Source organism: Rhodamnia argentea, chromosome 8, assembly GCF_020921035.1.
Source record: "Rhodamnia argentea isolate NSW1041297 chromosome 8, ASM2092103v1, whole genome shotgun sequence".
In the NCBI taxonomy this organism is placed as follows: Eukaryota; Viridiplantae; Streptophyta; class Magnoliopsida; order Myrtales; family Myrtaceae; genus Rhodamnia; species Rhodamnia argentea.
In genome coordinates this window covers 1420836-1439738 of record NC_063157.1, presented here as the reverse complement: position 1 = coordinate 1439738, position 18903 = coordinate 1420836, and the positions used below count along the sequence as shown (strand labels likewise).

Sequence of the window (18903 nt, the reverse complement as noted above, 5' to 3'; positions counted from 1 at the left end):
TCACTGTCCAAAATTTGACTTTGACCAGTTAGAGACCGCCCTCTGAATCTTCTCTATGATAGACTAAGTTGACGTAATTCATTTTGACCGAACAACCTTTGGACTTTCAATCTCCACCGTTTATTGTAACACGAGAGTGGAGATCAACGGTTGAGCAGTCGCGGATGACAGCATAGGAGAGAGGAGCTTTTCTTGGCTAGGGAGAGAGTTGAATGGAGTAAAACGCGTTCACGGAATTCCCTTGATTAACAATCATTGGACTATGATCACAGCGTCTATTTCGACACGTCAGCTGAATGGACGGCTGTGGAGGCATGGGATGACAACAGCATGCAGAAGAATTTTCTTGGCTAGAGAGAGAGAGGGAGTAAAGTTGCAGGAACATCCTTCATCTACAACCAACTCTCGGATATAAATATGTCCCAACACACATTAGTTTACATCCAAGATTGCAGCAACACACTTCTAACAATATATCCATTTTGATCATTACACAAGAAAAGAAAATGGTGAGTTATCTATGACCATCGTTTTTTTTTTTTTCTCAATTTACTAAAAAAAGAAACTTACATCAAAACACGCTTAATAATCTCGGGTTGTGTTTATATTTGCGCCCGGATTTTTCATTGTACTGATTTGGCTTCTGTTGTTTGGCATGTATCAGTCTACCGCGTTCAAGTTTGAGGTACACAATTCCTGATCCTCAGTTCTTCTACTTTTCATTTCCCTTTCTGCACTTGCCGGTTTGTTTAGCTTTATTACATTACGTGACCGTAGTAATTGATATCATGGGCACTTCACTGTCCAAGAAACTAACTAATGTCACTTCTGCACCAGAATGAGATCGTTCAACGGTCGGAGCGAGCTAAATCTGTCGAGTTCCATCCGACAGAACCATGGTAATGAGAATTCGGTTGTGCTTCTTTTGTGGATATCTTTCATTGCTCTAGTATGGTTACAAAGGAAGCTTTAGCCATCTGTCTATGTTCACAAAACCAAGCTTAAGGATGTTAATTATGAGTGCCTTACCAGAATGTTACTTGTTGCCACGCAGGATTCTTGTAAGCTTGCATTCAGGAACTGTCTACATTTGGAACTACCAATCCCAGGTATATAACAGCCTTCTCTGTTTTCGCAATCTCCAACATTATTTGATGTTTTGTTGACAAGAATTAATTATCTTCATCTTGTGTTCCTCATTGACATCAACATTGTCTGGTGGTATTTCAGACTACTGAGAAAACATTCAAGGTGGCAGAGTCACCAGGTAAATATCAGAACACGCCAGATTAAATTGAGACGTGCTCCAATTTCTTTGACAATTCATGATGCCAGACCAGATAATTTTCCATCCTAATCTGTAATACCAATCATATTTGCAGTGAGGTCAGCCAAATTTATCCCGAGCAAGCGCTGGGTAATTGTTGGATCGGACGACGCGTTTATTCGTGTGTACGACTATGGCACGATGGAGAAGATCAAAGAATTCCAAGCGCATAAAGATTACATCAGATGCGTGGGTGTCCACCCTACACTTCCCTATGTGCTATCAGCGTCGGACGATGCGGTTATAAAGCTCTGGGACTGGGAAAAGGACTGGGAGTGTACTCAGACATTTGAAGGGCATTCACATTATGTGATGCGAGTTGCGTTTGATCCTCAAGATCCTAATGCTTTTGCGAGTGCATCACTCGATGGAGCTATAAAGGTACTCTCTTTGTCGGTCTCGCTCTTCATAGAAAACATATTTCAATTTCCCAGCATGCTGTTTATACTCTTGATACGATTCCCATTTGCTGCAGATTTGGAATGTTCACTCCTCTGCAGCTAAGTTCACTTTGGATGCGCATGAGAAAGGGCTGAACTTTGTTGATTACTTCTCTAGGGATGATAAGCACTATTTACTGAGCGGTTCTGATGATTACACTGCTAAGGTTGGTAAACTTTATCGTTCTGAATTTACTATATCGGTGCATTATTAGGAAGAGATCGAATGATATATGATTTGTTAAATAACAAGTACAGGTTTGGGACGATAAAGGCGGAAGCTGTGTACATACACTTGAGGGACATGAGCACAATGTTACCGCTGTGTGTGCGCATCCTGAGCTGCCTATAGTAATCACTGGTTCAGAGGATGAGACTCTTCGCATTTGGGATGCGAATAGCTTCGGGTATGCATTGTGGGAGTTTGTACGGTTATAGCATGCTCTCGAACGCAGCTTCAATTACAGCAGTCTGAATTAAAATACCACCTCTATGTTTTCCAGATTTTCCAAGAGTTCCATAGGATATGACTGTTTACGTCCCTGAAGTTTTTGTTTTTTTGTGAATGACTCCGACATTATGTCACGTACAGGCTTAAGCACTCACTGAAATTCGGTCATGGAAGGATTTGGGATATTGCATATCAGAAAGGATCGCGCCGGTAATATTCATACCTGCTCTAAATGCTTCATTTCCTCGCTATATCCATGCTTTGACAATAAGCTATTATGACGGTCCGAGGTTTTCCATCGCCACTATAAGGACATTCATGTAGGCTCTGCAGTTTCAGTACAAAGATAAAATCCTCCATGTACATTGTGTCACGTTTTCATGGCTTTTGCTTTGCAGGACTGCTGTTGCTTGCGACGAGGGAATAGCCATGGTCGAGATAGTCTGCTGATTGTGTGGAGCCTTAAGCCAAATTCTATGTTGAACTGTTACTTTCAATTTGAAGTTCAAATAAGAGTGCACATCGTTCTTCTGTCAAAGGAAGAAAGTGTTGCTTTGTACTAGTTTATGTGTATACTCTCTGGGTCCTGCCAGTGGCAGGATTTTCCAGTGTAACCCAAAGACCTCGTGCTTTCCTTTTGTGGTGTGAACTGGTGAAAGTTCATTAACGATCTGTCGTGTATGATGCTCCTATTGGAAAAAATGTCCGTAGAAGATTTTCAACATCTCCCCGAAATAAGAAAAAGCGAAGAAAGGAAAATAACGGCAGCTTCGGAACATGAAACCGAAGATCCAGGAGTCCACATTAGTCATGTATGGGTCAAGGCATGTTTCAAGACCTCTCCACAGATAAAACAAGGACGATACATATCAAACAAGTCGATACTTGTAATCTCTAATGACTTCGAATGCTCCTGCATAACTCATGTGAACAATCAGGTGATACTTCCAATACTTTAAGCTATCAGGGATTTGAGGTGTATTACTAACCTTCACAGCATGATGTAAATTCATACAAACCTTCCTTCTCCTTTTTGCCTCCGGGTGCTCTGCCTCTGCCCAAAAAGCTTCTTCCCAAACCAATGTAGGACTCTCGTGGTTGGTCGTGTCCTATAACCACTCCGATGACCGGTCCAATTCCGCAACCTATCGACACAACTTTTCCGGTCTAGTTCTTTGATCCAGATCCTTGAGTACTATTTTCAGTTGTGACCAAACACGATATAGTCGTGCGCTTTTGATTTGAACTTAAAAGGGAAGCTGAAAAAATTAACAAACAGGGCCTTGTCATGCTGAATCCTCCAAGTCCAAGATGACTCATTACCTTGTTCGATTGAGATTGGAGGAATGAGGCGAAGGAAACTTCTGCATAATGGTTTATCAGAAATGAACTCAGCTGAGAACTGTTTTTAGCCAACAATAGAAATTGTATTCATAGCTATCAAAAGACTCCATCGAGTTGATGTCATAGGATCTATCGCACATTTATTGTTTGCTTGATGAAACTGGAGACACTTCATCAGAAATCTCATATCTAGACGGTAGATAGTTGGATGCTATTGCGAAGCACAGAACACATCGAAAAGGTATGCCACGAAGTGCACCTAGCAATGATCAATCCAGTCATTGAACTGTCGCAACAGATTGTAAATCACGCATCCGTCTTCGTTGCCTTCCTCTATACAACCTCAGGAACCAACGCTCAATTCCGGAAGTTGTGTTCAGCCCCAAAACCACGCCGATGACCAGCCCGCTTCCCAAACCCATCAAGACAACTTCCCAGTTTTCTTCAAACCACGTCCCCGAGTCGTCTCCGGTGAATGCACCAGATGGTGGTGTAGGGGGCGCTTCAACAGGATTTCCGCATTTCTTCGTCAGAGGAACTCCGCACAGTCCTAAGTTCCCTCCATAAGAGTCGTTTTGGAATGTAGAGAACTGTTTCGCTTGAGGTATGGGCCCAGAAAGATGGTTGTCTGACACATTGAATAGAGCAAGGAAAATGAGTTGTGTTAGTGCTGGAGGGATCATTCCGGAGAGCTTATTGCTTGAAAGGTCAAGAGATTCTAGTTCGGTCAAATTCGCCAGGGACGAAGGAATGGAGCCGGTGAGAGCATTGTTGGAGAGATTGAGCAGATGAAGTTCAGTTAAACTTCCAACTGAATTCGGGATTTCCCCGATAAAGCTATTGCTCGAAAGATCAATCACGGTGAGGTACGACAATATCCTTTGGTACTCCGTTGCAATGCCTTTGTTCGTTATTGTCATCGAGTAGTCATACTCCTCTTCAAAATCATAAATTGGGAGGTAGGAGGCAGAATTCCCGTAGTAGTGTGCATCATATGCATCCTGGACTTTCATGGCACTCCAGATATCAAAGTATTCAGATGGAAGGCTACCCGAGAAGTTGTTCATGGATAGATCAACAATTCGTAGGTTAGGAAATTGGTCACGAGCTTCAGGTTTCCCTATGGCTCCATGAAATTTATTGGAACGCAAAATGAGCACCTTCAAATTAGAGAGTGAGCCCATCCATGAGGGAAATGTGTCGAGGATCTGATTATTTCCGAAATTGAGAAACTCCAGACTGCTGCAGTTGGCTAATTCCCTTGGCAGTGACCATTGTAGTTGGTTATCACTCACATCTATCATCTTCAATGCACATACCCCATTCTCCAATTGAGGAAATCTTCCATATAATTCATTGCCATGCAAACTCAAGACGGAAAGGGTCTTGCTCAAATTGCTCAGACATGGCGGAATAACACCGGTCAACTTGTTCGTGGACAAATCAAGCATTTTAATAGAGCTTAGCTGGCACATCTCCGGCAATATATCTCCGGATAGCTTGTTATCTGAGACAAGGTAGACTTCAATGGTCCTCGGGGGAGGCGGAAGTAATCCTTGTATGTCGTTATACCTTAGGTCCAATGTCACGAGACCTTGCCATTTAATAGCTGCGAAACTTGTAATAAAGTTTCTGGAAAGATTCAGATATCCCAGTTGCGTCGTACTCACGTTTAAGAACCATGAAGGTGTCGGCCCATAAATGCTATTTTGGGATAGGTCCAACCATCCCAACCTACTTTGGTATGATAGGAAGATGGGGAGCTCACTCAAGTTGCTAGAAGCCAAGCCGAAAGCGAACAGGTTTGGAAGGCTAGCGCTCATGTCGGGTTCGATAATCGACGAGAATTCGTTGAAGGAGAGCAGCAACAAACTTAAATTTTGAAGTTTGAGTGCCACATCCAACCGCAAAGTGCCGTTTAGGTTGTTTGATTGCAAGTTCAGGACAAAAAGATTCTCGAGGTTAGAGATGTCTTGAGGAATTGGGCCAGTTAATCTGTTGAAGGATAGGTCGAGATAAGTCAACCGGGTGAGGCCAGTGATTCCAGCTGGAATTTGACCGGTTAATTGATTGTGATTGAGGTCTAAGTAGAAGAGGTTGGTGAGGTTGATCAAAGAAGCAGGAATTTCCCCAGAGAGTTGATTCATGCTAAGAATCAAAAGGGAGAGTTGGACGAGCTTCCCAATGGAAGATGGGATTTCACCTAAGAATTTACTGCCTTGCAAAACCAAAGTGGTAAGTTGAGTCAGGTTACCTATTGAAGATGGAATGTTCCCCGAACAATTGGTCCCCCCAAGAAACAACGACTTCATGGGACTGTGCAAGGGGAACTCTGGCAAATGACCAGACAGCTCTGGATTATAACCCAAATCAAGAAGTTGCAGCCTCGGCAGTTCGAAGATGGTTGTTGGGAATGTCCCTCGCAAATCGCAGTCTTGGAGTGCGAGTGATGTTAAGGAAGATAAATTTGCGACGGTATCAGGAAACGGAGCTGACACATTCACCGAGCTAAGATCGAGGTGCTCCAATTTGGTCAACCTCTGAACCAGTGTCTCCATGCTGGGATTCCTCAGCTCCAGCCCGTAGTTCTCAGAGAGATCGAGGGTGGACAAGTGAGTCAACTTCAGGACTTGAGATGGGATTTGACCTCCGAAACCGGACATAGAGAGGTTCAGGCTCGTCAACTCCACAAGATCACCTATGGCGGAAGGTATTCGTGAGCTTTTGAAGGAGTTCCAGGCGAGGTTGAGGCTTTGCAAGCGAGCGAGGCGGAAGAGGCTGGCATTCGAGTCGATAGGACCGGAGAGACAACTCTGGCTGAGGTCGAGGCCGGTCACGTAGCCCATCCCTACATCACACTCCACGCCTTTCCAGCTACAGCAATCCCCATCTTCCGGCTTCCATGATTCTAGCTTCGACGGGTCGGACCGAGCCCACAACGAACAATTCTCCGGCTCTGGATGGAAGAAAGATTGCTTGAACTCTAACAAGGCAGACCGCTCCTGCTCACGGCACTTGGTTGAAGGCAATGTCTCGGAGGAAGCAAAGTGGAGTGGAATTATGGCGAGGAAAACCCCCAAGAGATCAAATGGTGTTCTTTTCATGGTATGATTAAATTGTTCAACGCTCTTCTTTGGGTTTTTGGTTTTGGTTTTGCTGGGTAGGGGAGGTGAAGATGGACAAGTACAGAAATTTGTCTCGTCATTATATAATTTGATTATCCCATCGTGGGCGTGGATCAAGGCCGTCACCCTTGAACAGGATGCATTCACACTGATCTATGACTTAAAATTTTCGATTCAGATCATTGATTAATCTGCTTGTGGTCTATTCATTACAGTTAAATACATAAGATTACAAATAATCGGCCGCCCACTTTCTTCTTTAGCCAAATACAAATAGTACTTGCATTATAGTAAAACAGAGATTACAAATCATGCTTAAGTAGTTCATCTGACTTGACGACTTGGGTTGCTGGCCAGATTGGTCAATGACAAATAAAGTAATATCTCGAGCTATGACTCAAAACTGCTGGATAGACTTCCCTCTGAACGCGGCTTCATTTCGACTTTCCCGTAGATGGCGACAAACAATGGCTATTTCTCTTAATAGTTCTGTTTTTTTTCCTTTTGGTAAAGATCTTAATAGTTCTGTTTGTTTCCGTTTTATTAAAGAATTTGCAGTGATTAAGTCTAAATAGTATCAGAGCCAGTGTTGTCCCTTTTACGATTGTGCGTCCAACGCCCGTTAGTCAATTTCCACGTGCCGCTCATAATCCGGCTTGCATGTGAGATGGAGTGTTGAAGTTGATTTCCCACATTGCTTGATAACGGGTCCTATATACTTTTTATAACTATGTGGTCTCTCTCCACCTATCAATTTAAGTTTTTAGGTTGACCTTTCTAACAGAAACTTTCTCCTTAATCCAATCCCAAGCCAAAAAATCATATACATAGGCATCATTCATGAGTAAGTATCAAATGTGAGAACGCCTTGTAGGCTACCTTCGATCAAACAATTGACCCTTGAAAAAATAAAAAAAGGCTGAATCTTGTCGGGGCTCGTTCGGGCGAGTGTGACCTGCGTTTGGGGCGTGCAAGTTATCATTCTGTTCTATCTTGGAATTATATTCATTTTGGTATGAGGTTGAAGCTGTGTACAAACATTCGAGGGGACACAGCACAATGTTACGGTGTGCCTATGGTAATCTCCGGTTCAGAGGATGAGACCCTTCGCATATGGGATGCGAATAGCGTCGGCAGCTGTTTGAGAAATACCACCTTTTCCAGATTTTCTATAAGTTACTATAGGATAAGATTGCTTATGTCCCTGGAATCTTTGTTGTTTTGGGAATCACACCAACATTATGTCACGTATAGGCTTAAACACGCACTAAAATTCGATCATGGAAGGATTTGGGGTATTGCATATCAGAAAGGATCGCGGCGGTAACATTCATACCTGCTCTAAATGACTCATTTCCTCGTTATATCCATGCTTTGACATTAGTAAACTACAATGATGGTCCGAGGTTTTCCATTGCCACTATAAGGACATTCATATAACCTCTGCGGTTTCAGTACAAAGGTAAAATCTTTCATAGTCCATTGTCTCACGTTTCCATGGCTTTCGCGCTGCATGGTTGCAGTTGCTTGCGGCAAGGGAATAGCCGAGGCCGAGATAGTCTGCCGATAGTGTGGAGCCTTAAGCCAAATCCTATGTCAAATAAAACAGATCCTGACCGCTAAAACCGTTACTTTCAATTTCAAGTTCAAATGAAAGTGCATATCGTTCTTCTGTCAAAGGAAGAAAGTATGTGTATACTCTCAGGGTCCTGCCAGTGGCAGGATTTTCCAGTGTAACCCAAAGATCTCATACTTTCCTTCTGTGGCGTGTCCTGGTGAATAAATGTCTCTCGAAGATTACTAAAATTGCCCGAAAAAAAGAAAAGAGGATTATAATGGCTGCTTCGAAACATGAAACCGACGATCCAGGCGCCTACATTACTCATATATGGAGATAGGCCTGTCTCAAGACTTCTGTACAAATAAAACAAGGAAGATGCATATCAAACCAGTTGATACTTGTAAACATGACTTGAAACAATTCCTAATCTCTAACGACTTAGAATGCTCCTGCCTCATGTCCACAACCAGGTGATACATCTAACACTTTAAGCCTTCAGGGATTTGACTCGATCTATGTCCTATTTCCTAACGCAGGCTGCAGTACATCTGTAGCAAATGGGATACGAAAGTGGTTGACATCATGCTAATATTATTGGAAAAGTAGATTCATTTTGCTCGCAAACGAAAGCACGGATGGGATTTCGAATACCGTTGGAAGCAACTCAAAAGAGTTACTTGACATATGTTTGAGGCTATTCAGCTAGCTTAATACTGAGATGAAAGCCTTTTAACAAACTTCATAACCAGTCAAAACATTAACATGGAATGCCATGCTATTGCAACACTAATATTAACATGATGTAATTCATACAAACCTTCTCCTTCTCTGTGCCTCCGGGTCCTCCGCCTTCGCCTGAAAAGCTTCTTCCTGGATCAGTGTTGAACTCTCAGTGGCAGCATTGTGTCCCATAACCACTCCGACGACCAGTCCAAATCCGCAACCTATCGACACAATTTTCCAGTCTAGTTCTTTGATCTAGATCCTCGAGTACAGTGTTCAGTTGTGACCTAACGCTATTTTCTAGTGCGCTTTTGATTTGAATTTAAAAGGGAAACTGAAAAAAATTAACAAAGAGGGCCTTGTCATGCCGATTCCTCCAACATGGCTCGTTAACTTGTTTGATCCAGATTGGACAAATGAGGCGAACTGTTTTTAGCCAACACTAGAAATTGTATTCATAGCTATCAAACGACTACATCGAGTTAATTTCATAAGAACTATCATTTTCATAGGAACTATCGAACACATTTATTGTTTGCTCGGTCAAACTGGACACATTTGATTCGAAATTTCATATCTAGACGGTAGATACTTGGATGCTATCGCGAAGCACAGAACACATCGAAAAGGTATGCCACCATGCCCACCTTGCAATGAGCAATCCAGTCATCGAACTTTCATAAAAGATTGTAAATCACACAAACCTTATTTGGTGCATCCGTTTTTGTTGCCTTCCTCTATAGAACCTCAGGAACCAACGCTCGATCCTGGAAGTCGTGTTCAGCCCCATAACCACACTGATGACCAGCCCACTTCCCAAACCCAGCAAGACAATTTTCCAGCCAAGTTCTTCAATCCATGTCCCCGAGTCCTCTCAGGCAAACGCACCAGATGGTGGTGCCGGGGGCGTTTCAGCTGGATTTCAGCATTTCTTTGTCAGAGGAACTCCGCACAGTCCTAGGTTCCCTCCTTAAGAGTCATTGTCGAATGTAGCGAACTGGTTTGCCCGAGGTATGGACCCAGAAAGATGGTCGTCCGACAAATTGAAGAAAGCAAGGAAAACGAGTTATGTTAATGCTGGAGGGATCGTTCCGGAGAGAGCTTATTGCTTCAAAGGTGAAGGGATTCTAGTTCGGTCAAATTCACCAGGGACGAAGGGATGGAGCCGGTAAGAGCACTGTTGGAGGGATTGAGCAGATGAAGCAGAGTTAAATTTCCAACTGAATTCGGGATTTCCTCGATATAGTTGTTGCTCGAAAGATCAATCATGGTCATTGTTGTCATTGAGTAGTCGTACTTTCCCTCATCCTGGGGAATTGAAGGAAAGAGGGCACATAATTCCCACAGTAATTTGCATCATATGCATCGTGGACTTTCGTGGCACTCCAAATATCAAAGTATTCAAATGGAAGGCTACCCGAGAAGTTGTTCATGGATAGATCGACAATTCGTAGGTTAGGAAACTGGTCACTAGCTTCAGGTTCCCCTATGGCTCCACGAAATCTATTGGAACGCAAAATGAGCACCTTCAAATTAGAAAGCTAGCCCATCCATGAAGGGAAGGTGTTCACGATCTGATTTTTTCCAAAATTGAGAAACTCCAGACCGCTACAATTGGCTAATCCCCTTGGCAGTGACCCTTGTAGTTGGTTATCACTCACATCTATCATCCTCAACGTGCATATGTCATTTTGCAATTGAGGAAATCTTCGATGTAAATCATTGCCATGCAAACTCAAGACAGAAAGGGTCTCGCTCAAATTACTCAGACATGATGGAACAACACCGGTCAACTTGTTCTTGGATAAATCAAGCATGCCAATAGAGCTCAGCTGCAGGCGAGGCCATCACAAGGTTGTCCTCGCTGGCCATAAACAGAAACTAAAGGAAGGAAGAAAAGAAAAAAAACTAATTAAAAGATTCAAAAAGATAAAACATTATTAAAAATTGGCAATGTCATTGTCACGTAGCATCAGCCGGTCAAATGAACTGAATTGGCGCAAATACAAAAGGTTTAAGATTCAATTGGTAAAAAAAAAAGTTGAGGACTGAATTGACACAATTACAATAGATTTATGACTATTTTGATAAGTATCCCGTCGTTCATATGACAATGCATTGTCTATTCTTAGATGATTCGTTCATAAAATATTTACAAAGGGTGACTCGATGTCTTCTCGCTTGGCCTATGTATGAGAAACGTATTTGGCCTAATTTGAATCTTACACTTACAAAATGTTAGCTTTAATCTCTCATTTGAACACGTGATGATATGTAAAAGGAGGACTCTTGCTTGACAGTTACACGATACTAACTGTGTTATGCTTGTCATTAATTTTTTTTCGCATGTTTTTTTTGTGTCATTTCCCAGCCACAAGTTTGTGGCTGGCATTTGACCGTCCAATTGACGGGTGAAGGTCAGGCTAGCAAGAGCCTAGAGAGACAATACCGAGTTGTTTATAGATTACGCAGATCAAATCCATCCGAGCCGTTAATCGAGAAGACATCACAGTGAGATTCATGTAATCAAAGGTGCTGATGATATTGATCCACAATGAGAATTTCACTGTCCAAATTTGACTTTGACCAGTTGTAGACCGCCCTCTGAATCTTCTTTATGATAGACTGCGTTGACGTAATTCGTTTTGACCGTACAACCTTTGGACTTTGATGTCCACCGTGTATTGTAACACGACACTGGAGATCAACGGTTGAGGAGTCGCGGATGACAGCATAGGAGAGAGGAGCTTTCTTGGCTAAGGAGAGAGTAGAATGGAGTAAACGCGTTCACGTCATTCCCTTGATTAACAATCATTGGACTATGATCACAGCGTCTATTTCGACACGTCAGCTGAATGGACGGCTGTGGAGGCATGGGATGACAACGGCATGCAGAAGAATTTTCTTGGCTACAGAGAGAGGGAGTAAAGTTGCAGGAACATCCTTCATCGACAAGCAACTCTTGGATATAAATATGTCCCAACACACATTAGTTTACATCCAAGATTGCAGCAACACACTTCTAACAATATATCCATTTTGATCATTACACAAGAAAAGAAAATGGTGAGTTATCTATGACCATCATTTTTTTTCCACTCTCGATTTAATAAGAAAAGAAACTTACATCGAAACACAGATTATTGTGTTTATATTTGCGCCCGGATTTTTCATTGTACTGACTTGGCTTTTGTTGTTTGGCATGTATCAGTCTACCGCGTTCAAGTTTGAGGTACACAATCCCTGATCCTCAGTTCTTCTACTTTTCATTTCCCTTTCTGCATTTGCGGATTTGTTTAGCTTTATTACATTACGTGACCATAATAATTGATATCATGTGCACTTCACTGTCTGAGAAACTAATTAATGTCACTCCTGCACCAGAATGAGATCGTTCAACGGTCGGAGCGAGCTAAATCTGTCGAGTTCCATCCGACAGAACCATGGTAATGAGAATTTAGTTGTGCTTCTTTTGTGGATATATTTCATTGCTCTAGTATGGTTATACAGAAAGCTTTAACCATATGTCTATTTTCACAAAACCAAGCTTAAGGATTTTGATTATGAGTGCCTTACCAGAACGTTACTTGTTGCCATGCAGGATTCTTGTAAGCTTGCATTCAGGAACTGTCTACATTTGGAACTACCAATCCCAGGTATATAACAGCCTTCTCTGCTTTTGCAATCTCCGACATTATTTGATGTTTTGTTGACAAGAAGTAATTATCTTCATCTTGTGTTCCTCATTGACATCAACATTGTCTGGTGGAATTTCAGACTACTGAGAAAACATTCAAGGTGGCAGAGTCGCCAGGTAAATATCAGAACACGCCAGATTAAATTGAGACGTGCTCCAATTTCTTTGACAATTCATGATGCCAGACCAGATAATTTTCCATCCTAATCTGTAATACCAATCATATTTGCAGTGAGGTCAGCCAAATTTATCCCGAGCAAGCGCTGGGTAATTGTTGGATCGGATGACGCGTTTATTCGCGTGTACGACTATGGCACGATGGAGAAGATCAAAGAATTCCAAGCGCATAAAGATTACATCAGATGCGTGGGCGTCCACCCTACACTTCCCTATGTGCTATCAGCGTCGGACGATGCGGTTATAAAGCTCTGGGACTGGGAAAAGGACTGGGAGTGTACTCAGACATTTGAAGGACATTCACATTATGTGATGCGAGTTGCGTTTGATCCTCAAGATCCTAATGCTTTTGCGAGTGCATCACTCGATGGAACTATAAAGGTACTCTCTTTGTCGGTCTCGCTCTTCATTGAAAACATATTTCAATTTCCCAGCATGCTGTTTATACTCTTGATACGATTCCCATTTGCTGCAGATTTGGAATGTTCACTCCTCTGCAGCTAAGTTCACTTTGGATGCACATGAGAAAGGGCTGAACTTTGTTGATTACTTCTCTAGGGATGACATGCACTATTTACTGAGCGGTTCTGATGATTACACTGCTAAGGTTCGCAAACTTTATCGTTCTTAATTTAATGCATGGGTGCATTATTAGGAAGAGATCGATCGATATATGATTTGCTAAATAACATGTCCAGGTTTGGGATGATAAAGGCAAAAGCTGTGTACAAACACTTGAGGGACATGAGCACAATGTTACTGCTGTGTGCGTGCATCCTGAGCTGCCTATAGTAATCACTGGTTCAGAGGATGAGACTCTTCGCATCTGGGACGCGAGTAGCTTCGGGTATGCATTGTGGGAGTTTGTACAGTTATAGCATGCTCTAGAATGCATCTTCGATTACAGAAGCCGATTGAAAAATACCACCTCTTATTTTTTTCAGATTTTCCAAGAGTCACCATAGGATATGAATGTTTACTTCCGTGTATGAATGTTTACTTCCCTGGACTCTTTGTTGTTTTGTAAATGACTCTGATGTTATGTCACGTACAGGCTTAAGCATGTACTGAAGTTCGGTCATGGAAGGATTTGGGAAATTGCATATCAGAAAGGATCGCGCCGGTAATATTCATACCTGCTCTAAATGCTTCATTTCCTCGTTATATCCAAGCTGATACAATGATAAGCTATTTTGATGGTCCAAGGTTTTCCACTGCCACTAAAAAGACATTCATGTTGGCTCTGTGGTTTCAGTACAAAGATAAAATCCTCCATATGTATCATCTCACTTTCTATTGTCTTTCGCTCTTCAGGGTTGCAGTTGCTTGCGACGAGGGAATAGCCGTGGTCGAGATAGTCTGCTGAGAGTGAGGAGCCTTAAGCCAAATTCTATGTCGAATGAAATGGATACCGACCTCTACAACTGTTACTTTGAATATGAAGTTCAAATAAAAGTGCATACCCTTCTTCTGTCAAAGGAAGAAAGTGTGGCTTTGTACTAGTTTATGTGTATGCTCTCTGCGCCCTGCCAGTGGCAGGATTTTCCAGTGTAACCCGGTGAAAGTTCGTTGGCGATCTTTGGTGTATTATGCTCCTAGTGGAATAAATGTGTCTCGAAGATTGCTAACATCGCCCAAAAAGAACAAAAGAAAAAAGGAAAATAATGGCAGCTTCAGAACATGAAGCCGAAGATCCAGGAGTCTACATTAGTCATTTATGCTAAGTCAGATCCAAAGTGCAGTGCCATTCTCCCTTCAGATAAAACAAGGAAGATTCATATCAAACAAGTTGATGCTTGTAATCTCTAATGACTTTGAATGCTCTGGCCTAACTCATGTGAACAACCAGGTGATACTTCTAAGACTTTAAGCTATCAGGGATTTGAGGTGTATTACTAACCTTCACAACATTATGTAAACTCATCCAAACCTTTTCCTTTTTGCCTCCGGGTTCTCTGCCTTTGCCTAGAAAGCTTCTTCCCAAACCAATGTAGGGCTCTCGAGGTTGGTCGTGTCCTATAACCACTCCGATGACCAGTCCAATTCCGCAAGCTATCGACACAACTTTTCCAGTCTAGTTCTTTGATCCAGATCCTCAGGTACAATGTTCAGTTGTGACCAAACAAGATATTCTTGTGCCCTTTTGACTTGAACTTAAAAGGGAAACTGAAAAAATTAAAAAACACGGCCTGTCATGCTGATTCCTCCAACACAACTCATTACCTAGTTTGATCGAGATTGGAGAAATGAGGCGAGGGAAACTTCTGCATAATGCTTTATCAGCAATGAACTAAGCTGAGAACTGTTTTTGGCCAACAATAGAAATTGTATCCGCCATAGCTATCAGAAGAGTACATCGAGTTAATTTCATAGGAACTATCGCACATATATTGTTTGCTTGATGAAACGGGAGACACTTCATTCGAAATCTCATATCTAGACCGTAGAGAGTCGGTTGCTATCGCGAAGCACAGAACACATCGAAAAGGTATGCCATGACACGCACCTAGCAATGAGCCATCCAGTCATTGAACTTTCACAGCAGATTGTAAATCACACAAACTGTTACAGAAAAGCCAGCAAAAGCTACCTGTGCTTTGCAAGCACTAAAAGCGCAAGAAAGAGAGTGCACAAAAGTGGAAAATGCTTACTGCATTCATATTTTTTTTGAACTAACAACTTAGCCTCTTTAATTAGGCCATACACCAACTGACAATCCAGAAAAATAGAAACAACTACTGACCCGCTATGCTGAACGTGTGTGCAGCAACATGCTGCAACAGATCCCTATAAACTAGGACAACTAACTAGGCTTTATTGGAAAAATCAAACAAATGCTTTTTGACTAATCCAACACAAACCTTATTTGGTGCATCCGCCTTTGTTGCCTTCCTCTATAGAACCTCAGGAACCAACGCTCGATTCTAGAAGTCGTGTTTAGCCCCATAACGACGCCGATGACCAGCCCGCCTCCAAAACCCATCAAGACAACGTACCAGTTTTCTTCAAACCACGTCCCAAAGTCCTTTTCGGTGAATGCACCAGATGGTGGTGTAGGGGGCGCTTCAACAGGATTTCCGCATTCCAGTGTCAGAGGAACTCCGCACAGTCCTAAGTTCCCTCCATAAGAGTCGTTCGGGAATATAGAGAACTGTCCCGCTTGAGGTATGGGCCCAGAAAGATGGTTGTCCGACACATTGAATAGAGAAAGGAAACTGAGTTGTGTTAGTGCTGGAGGGATCATTCCGGAGAGCTCATTGCTTGAAAGGTCAAGAGATTCTAGTACGGTCAAATTCGCCAGGGACGAAGGAATGGAGCCGGTGAGAGCATTGTTGGAGAGATTGAGCAGATGAAGTTCAGTTAAACTTCCAACTGAATTCGGGATTTCCCCGATAAAGCTGTTGCTCGAAAGATCAATCATGGTGAGGTATGACAATATCATTTGGTACTCCGTTGCAATGCCTTTGTTCATTATTGTCATCGAGTAGTCATACTCCTCTTCAAAATCATAAATTGGGAGGTAGGAGGTAGAATTCCCATAGTAGCGTGCATCATATGCATCATGGACTTTCATGGCACTCCAGATACCAAAGTATTCAGATGGGAGGCTACCCGAGAAGTTGTTCATGGATACATCAACAATTCGTAAGTCAGGAAACTGGTCACGAGCTTCAGGTTCCCGTATGGCTCCATGAAATCTATTGGAACGCAAAATGAGCACCTTCAATTCAGAGAGCGAGCCCATCCATGAGGGAAATGTGTCGAGGATTTGATTATTTCCGAAATTGACAAACTCCAGACTGCTGCAGTTGGTTAATCCCCTTGGCAGTGACCCTTGTAGTTGGTTATCACTCACATCTATCATCTTCAATGCACATACATCATTCTCCAATTGAGGAAATCTTCCATATAAATCATTGCCATCCAAACTCAAGACGGAAAGGGTCTTGCTCAAATTGCTCAGACATGGCGGAATAACACCGGTCAACTTGTTCGTGGACAAATCAAGCATTTTAATAGAGCTTAGCTGGCACATCTCCGACGATATTTCTCCAGATAGCTTGTTATCTGAGACAAGGTAGACTTCAATGGTCTTCGGGGGAAGCGGAAGTAATCCTTGTATATCGTTATACCTTAGGTCTAGTGTCACTAGATCTAGCCATTTAATAGCTGCAAAACTGGTAATTAAGTTTCTGGAAAGATTCAGATATCCCAGTCGCGTCGTACTCACATTTAAGAACCATGAAGGTGTCGGCCCATAAATGCTATTTTGGGATAGGTCCAGCCATTCGAGCCTACTTTGGTATGATAGGAAGATGGGGAGCTCACTCAAGTTGCTAGAAGCCAAGCCGAAAGCGAACAGGTTTGGAAGGCTAGTGCTCATGTGGGGTTCGATAATCGACGAAAATTCGTTGAAGGAGAGCAGCAACAAATTTAAATTTTGAAGTTTGAGTGCCACATCCAGCCGCAAAGTGCCATTTAGGTTGTTTGATTGCAAGTTCAGGACAAAAAGATTCTCCAGGTTAGAGATGTCTTGAGGAATTGGGCCAGTTAATCTGTTGAAGGATAGGTCGAGATAAGTCAACCGGGTGAGGCCAGTGATTCCAGCTGGAATTTGACCGGTTAATTGATTGTGATTGAGGTCTAAGTAAAAGAGGTTGGTGAGGTTGATCAAAGAAGCTGGAATTTCCCCAGAGAGTTGATTCATGCTAAGAATCAAAAGGGGGAGTTGGACGAGCTTCCCAATGGAAGATGGGATTTCGCCTAAGAATTTACTGCCTTGCAAAACCAAAGTGGTAAGTTGAGTCAGGTTACCTATTGAAGATGGAATGTTCCCCGAACAATTGGTCCGCCCAAGAGACAACGACTTCATGGGACTGTGCAAGTGGAACTCTGGCAAATGACCAGACAGCTCTGGATTATAACCCAAATCAAGAAGTTGCAGCCTCGGCAGTTCGAAGATGGTTGTTGGGAATGTCCCTCGCAAATCGCAGTCTCGGAGTACAAGTGATGTTAAGGAAGATAAATTTGCGACGATATCAGGAAACGGAGCCGACACATTCACCGAGCTAAGATCGAGGTGCTCCAATTTGGTCAACCTCTGGACCAGCGTCTCCATGCTGGGATTCCTCAGCTCCAGTGCTGCGTTCTCAGAGAGATCGAGGGAGGACAAGTTAGTCAACTTTAGGACTTGAGACGGGATTTGACCTCCGAAACCGGACATAGAGAGGTTCAGGCTCGTCAACTCCACAAGATCACCTATGGCGGAAGGTATTTGAGAGCGTTCGAAGGAGTTCCAGGCGAGGTTGAGGCTTCGCAGGCGAGTGAGGCGGAAGAGGCTGGCGTTCGAGTCGATAGGACCGGAGAGACAACTCAGGCTGAGGTCGAGGCCGGTCACGTAGCCCGTCCCTACATCACACTCCACGCCTTTCCAGCTACAGCAATCCGCATCTTCCGGCTTCCATGATTCTAGCTTTGACGGGTCCGACCGAGCCCACGACGGACGATTCTCCGGCTCTGGATGGAAGAGAGATTGCTTGAATTCTAACAAGGCAGACCGCTCCTGCTCATGGCACTTGGTTGAAGGCAATGCCTCGGAGGAAGCAAAGTGGAGTGGAATTATTGCGAGGAAAACCCCCGAGAGATCAAATGGTGTTCGTTTCATGATATGTTTACATTGTTCAACGCTCTTCTCTGGGTTTTGGTTTTGCTGGACAGGGGAGGTGAAGGTGGACAAGTGCTGAAATTGCGTTGTCATTTTATAATATGCTTATCCCTCGTGGGCGTTGATCACGGCCGTTGACTTAAAATTTTCAATTCAGATCATTGAATAATCTGCTTGTGGTCTCTTCATTACAGTTAAATACATAGGATTACAAATAATCGGCCGCGCACTTTCTTTTTTCGCCAAGTAATACTTGCATTACAGTAAAATAGAGATTACAAATCATGCTCAGGTAGTTCAATTATTTGACTTGACGACTTTGTGTTTCCAGCCGTACAGGTCAATGATAAATAATATCTCGAGCTATATGACTCGAGCTGCTGGATAGACTTC

The 18903-nt window shown here is 42.8% G+C and overlaps 2 protein-coding genes across 6 annotated transcripts; one reads left to right on the top strand and one right to left on the bottom strand.

Moving 5' to 3' along the window:
- Positions 1-449: 449 nt before the first annotated feature.
- LOC115737892 (coatomer subunit beta'-3-like) lies at positions 450-14453 on the top strand. Of its 5 annotated transcripts, none has more exons than XR_007199641.1 (11): positions 450-509; positions 665-685; positions 838-899; positions 1055-1109; positions 1231-1267; positions 1383-1708; positions 1803-1934; positions 2026-2174; positions 13900-13968; positions 14160-14289; positions 14349-14453. XR_007199641.1 is itself a non-coding variant. In XM_030670302.2 (10 exons), exons 1-10 carry the CDS (start codon positions 507-509, stop codon positions 14209-14211), a joined length of 906 nt encoding a protein of 301 aa, XP_030526162.1. In that variant the 5' UTR covers positions 450-506; the 3' UTR covers positions 14212-14453. The 5 variants fall into 5 exon arrangements, 3 of the variants coding, with proteins under 3 accessions (XP_030526162.1, XP_048140690.1, XP_030526161.1); XR_007199642.1 differs by lacking the exon at positions 13900-13968 and adding an exon at positions 2360-2428; XM_030670302.2 differs by having other exon boundaries at positions 14160-14453.
- A 1397-nt stretch (positions 14454-15850) lies between these two features.
- LOC115738012 (receptor-like protein 6) lies at positions 15851-18603 on the bottom strand. Its single transcript, XM_048283607.1, has 2 exons — positions 15953-18603; positions 15851-15908 (listed from the first exon to the last, which is right to left on the bottom strand). The coding sequence occupies exons 1-2, from the start codon at positions 18601-18603 to the stop codon at positions 15851-15853; spliced, it is 2709 nt and encodes a 902-aa protein (XP_048139564.1).
- Positions 18604-18903: the final 300 nt, after the last annotated feature.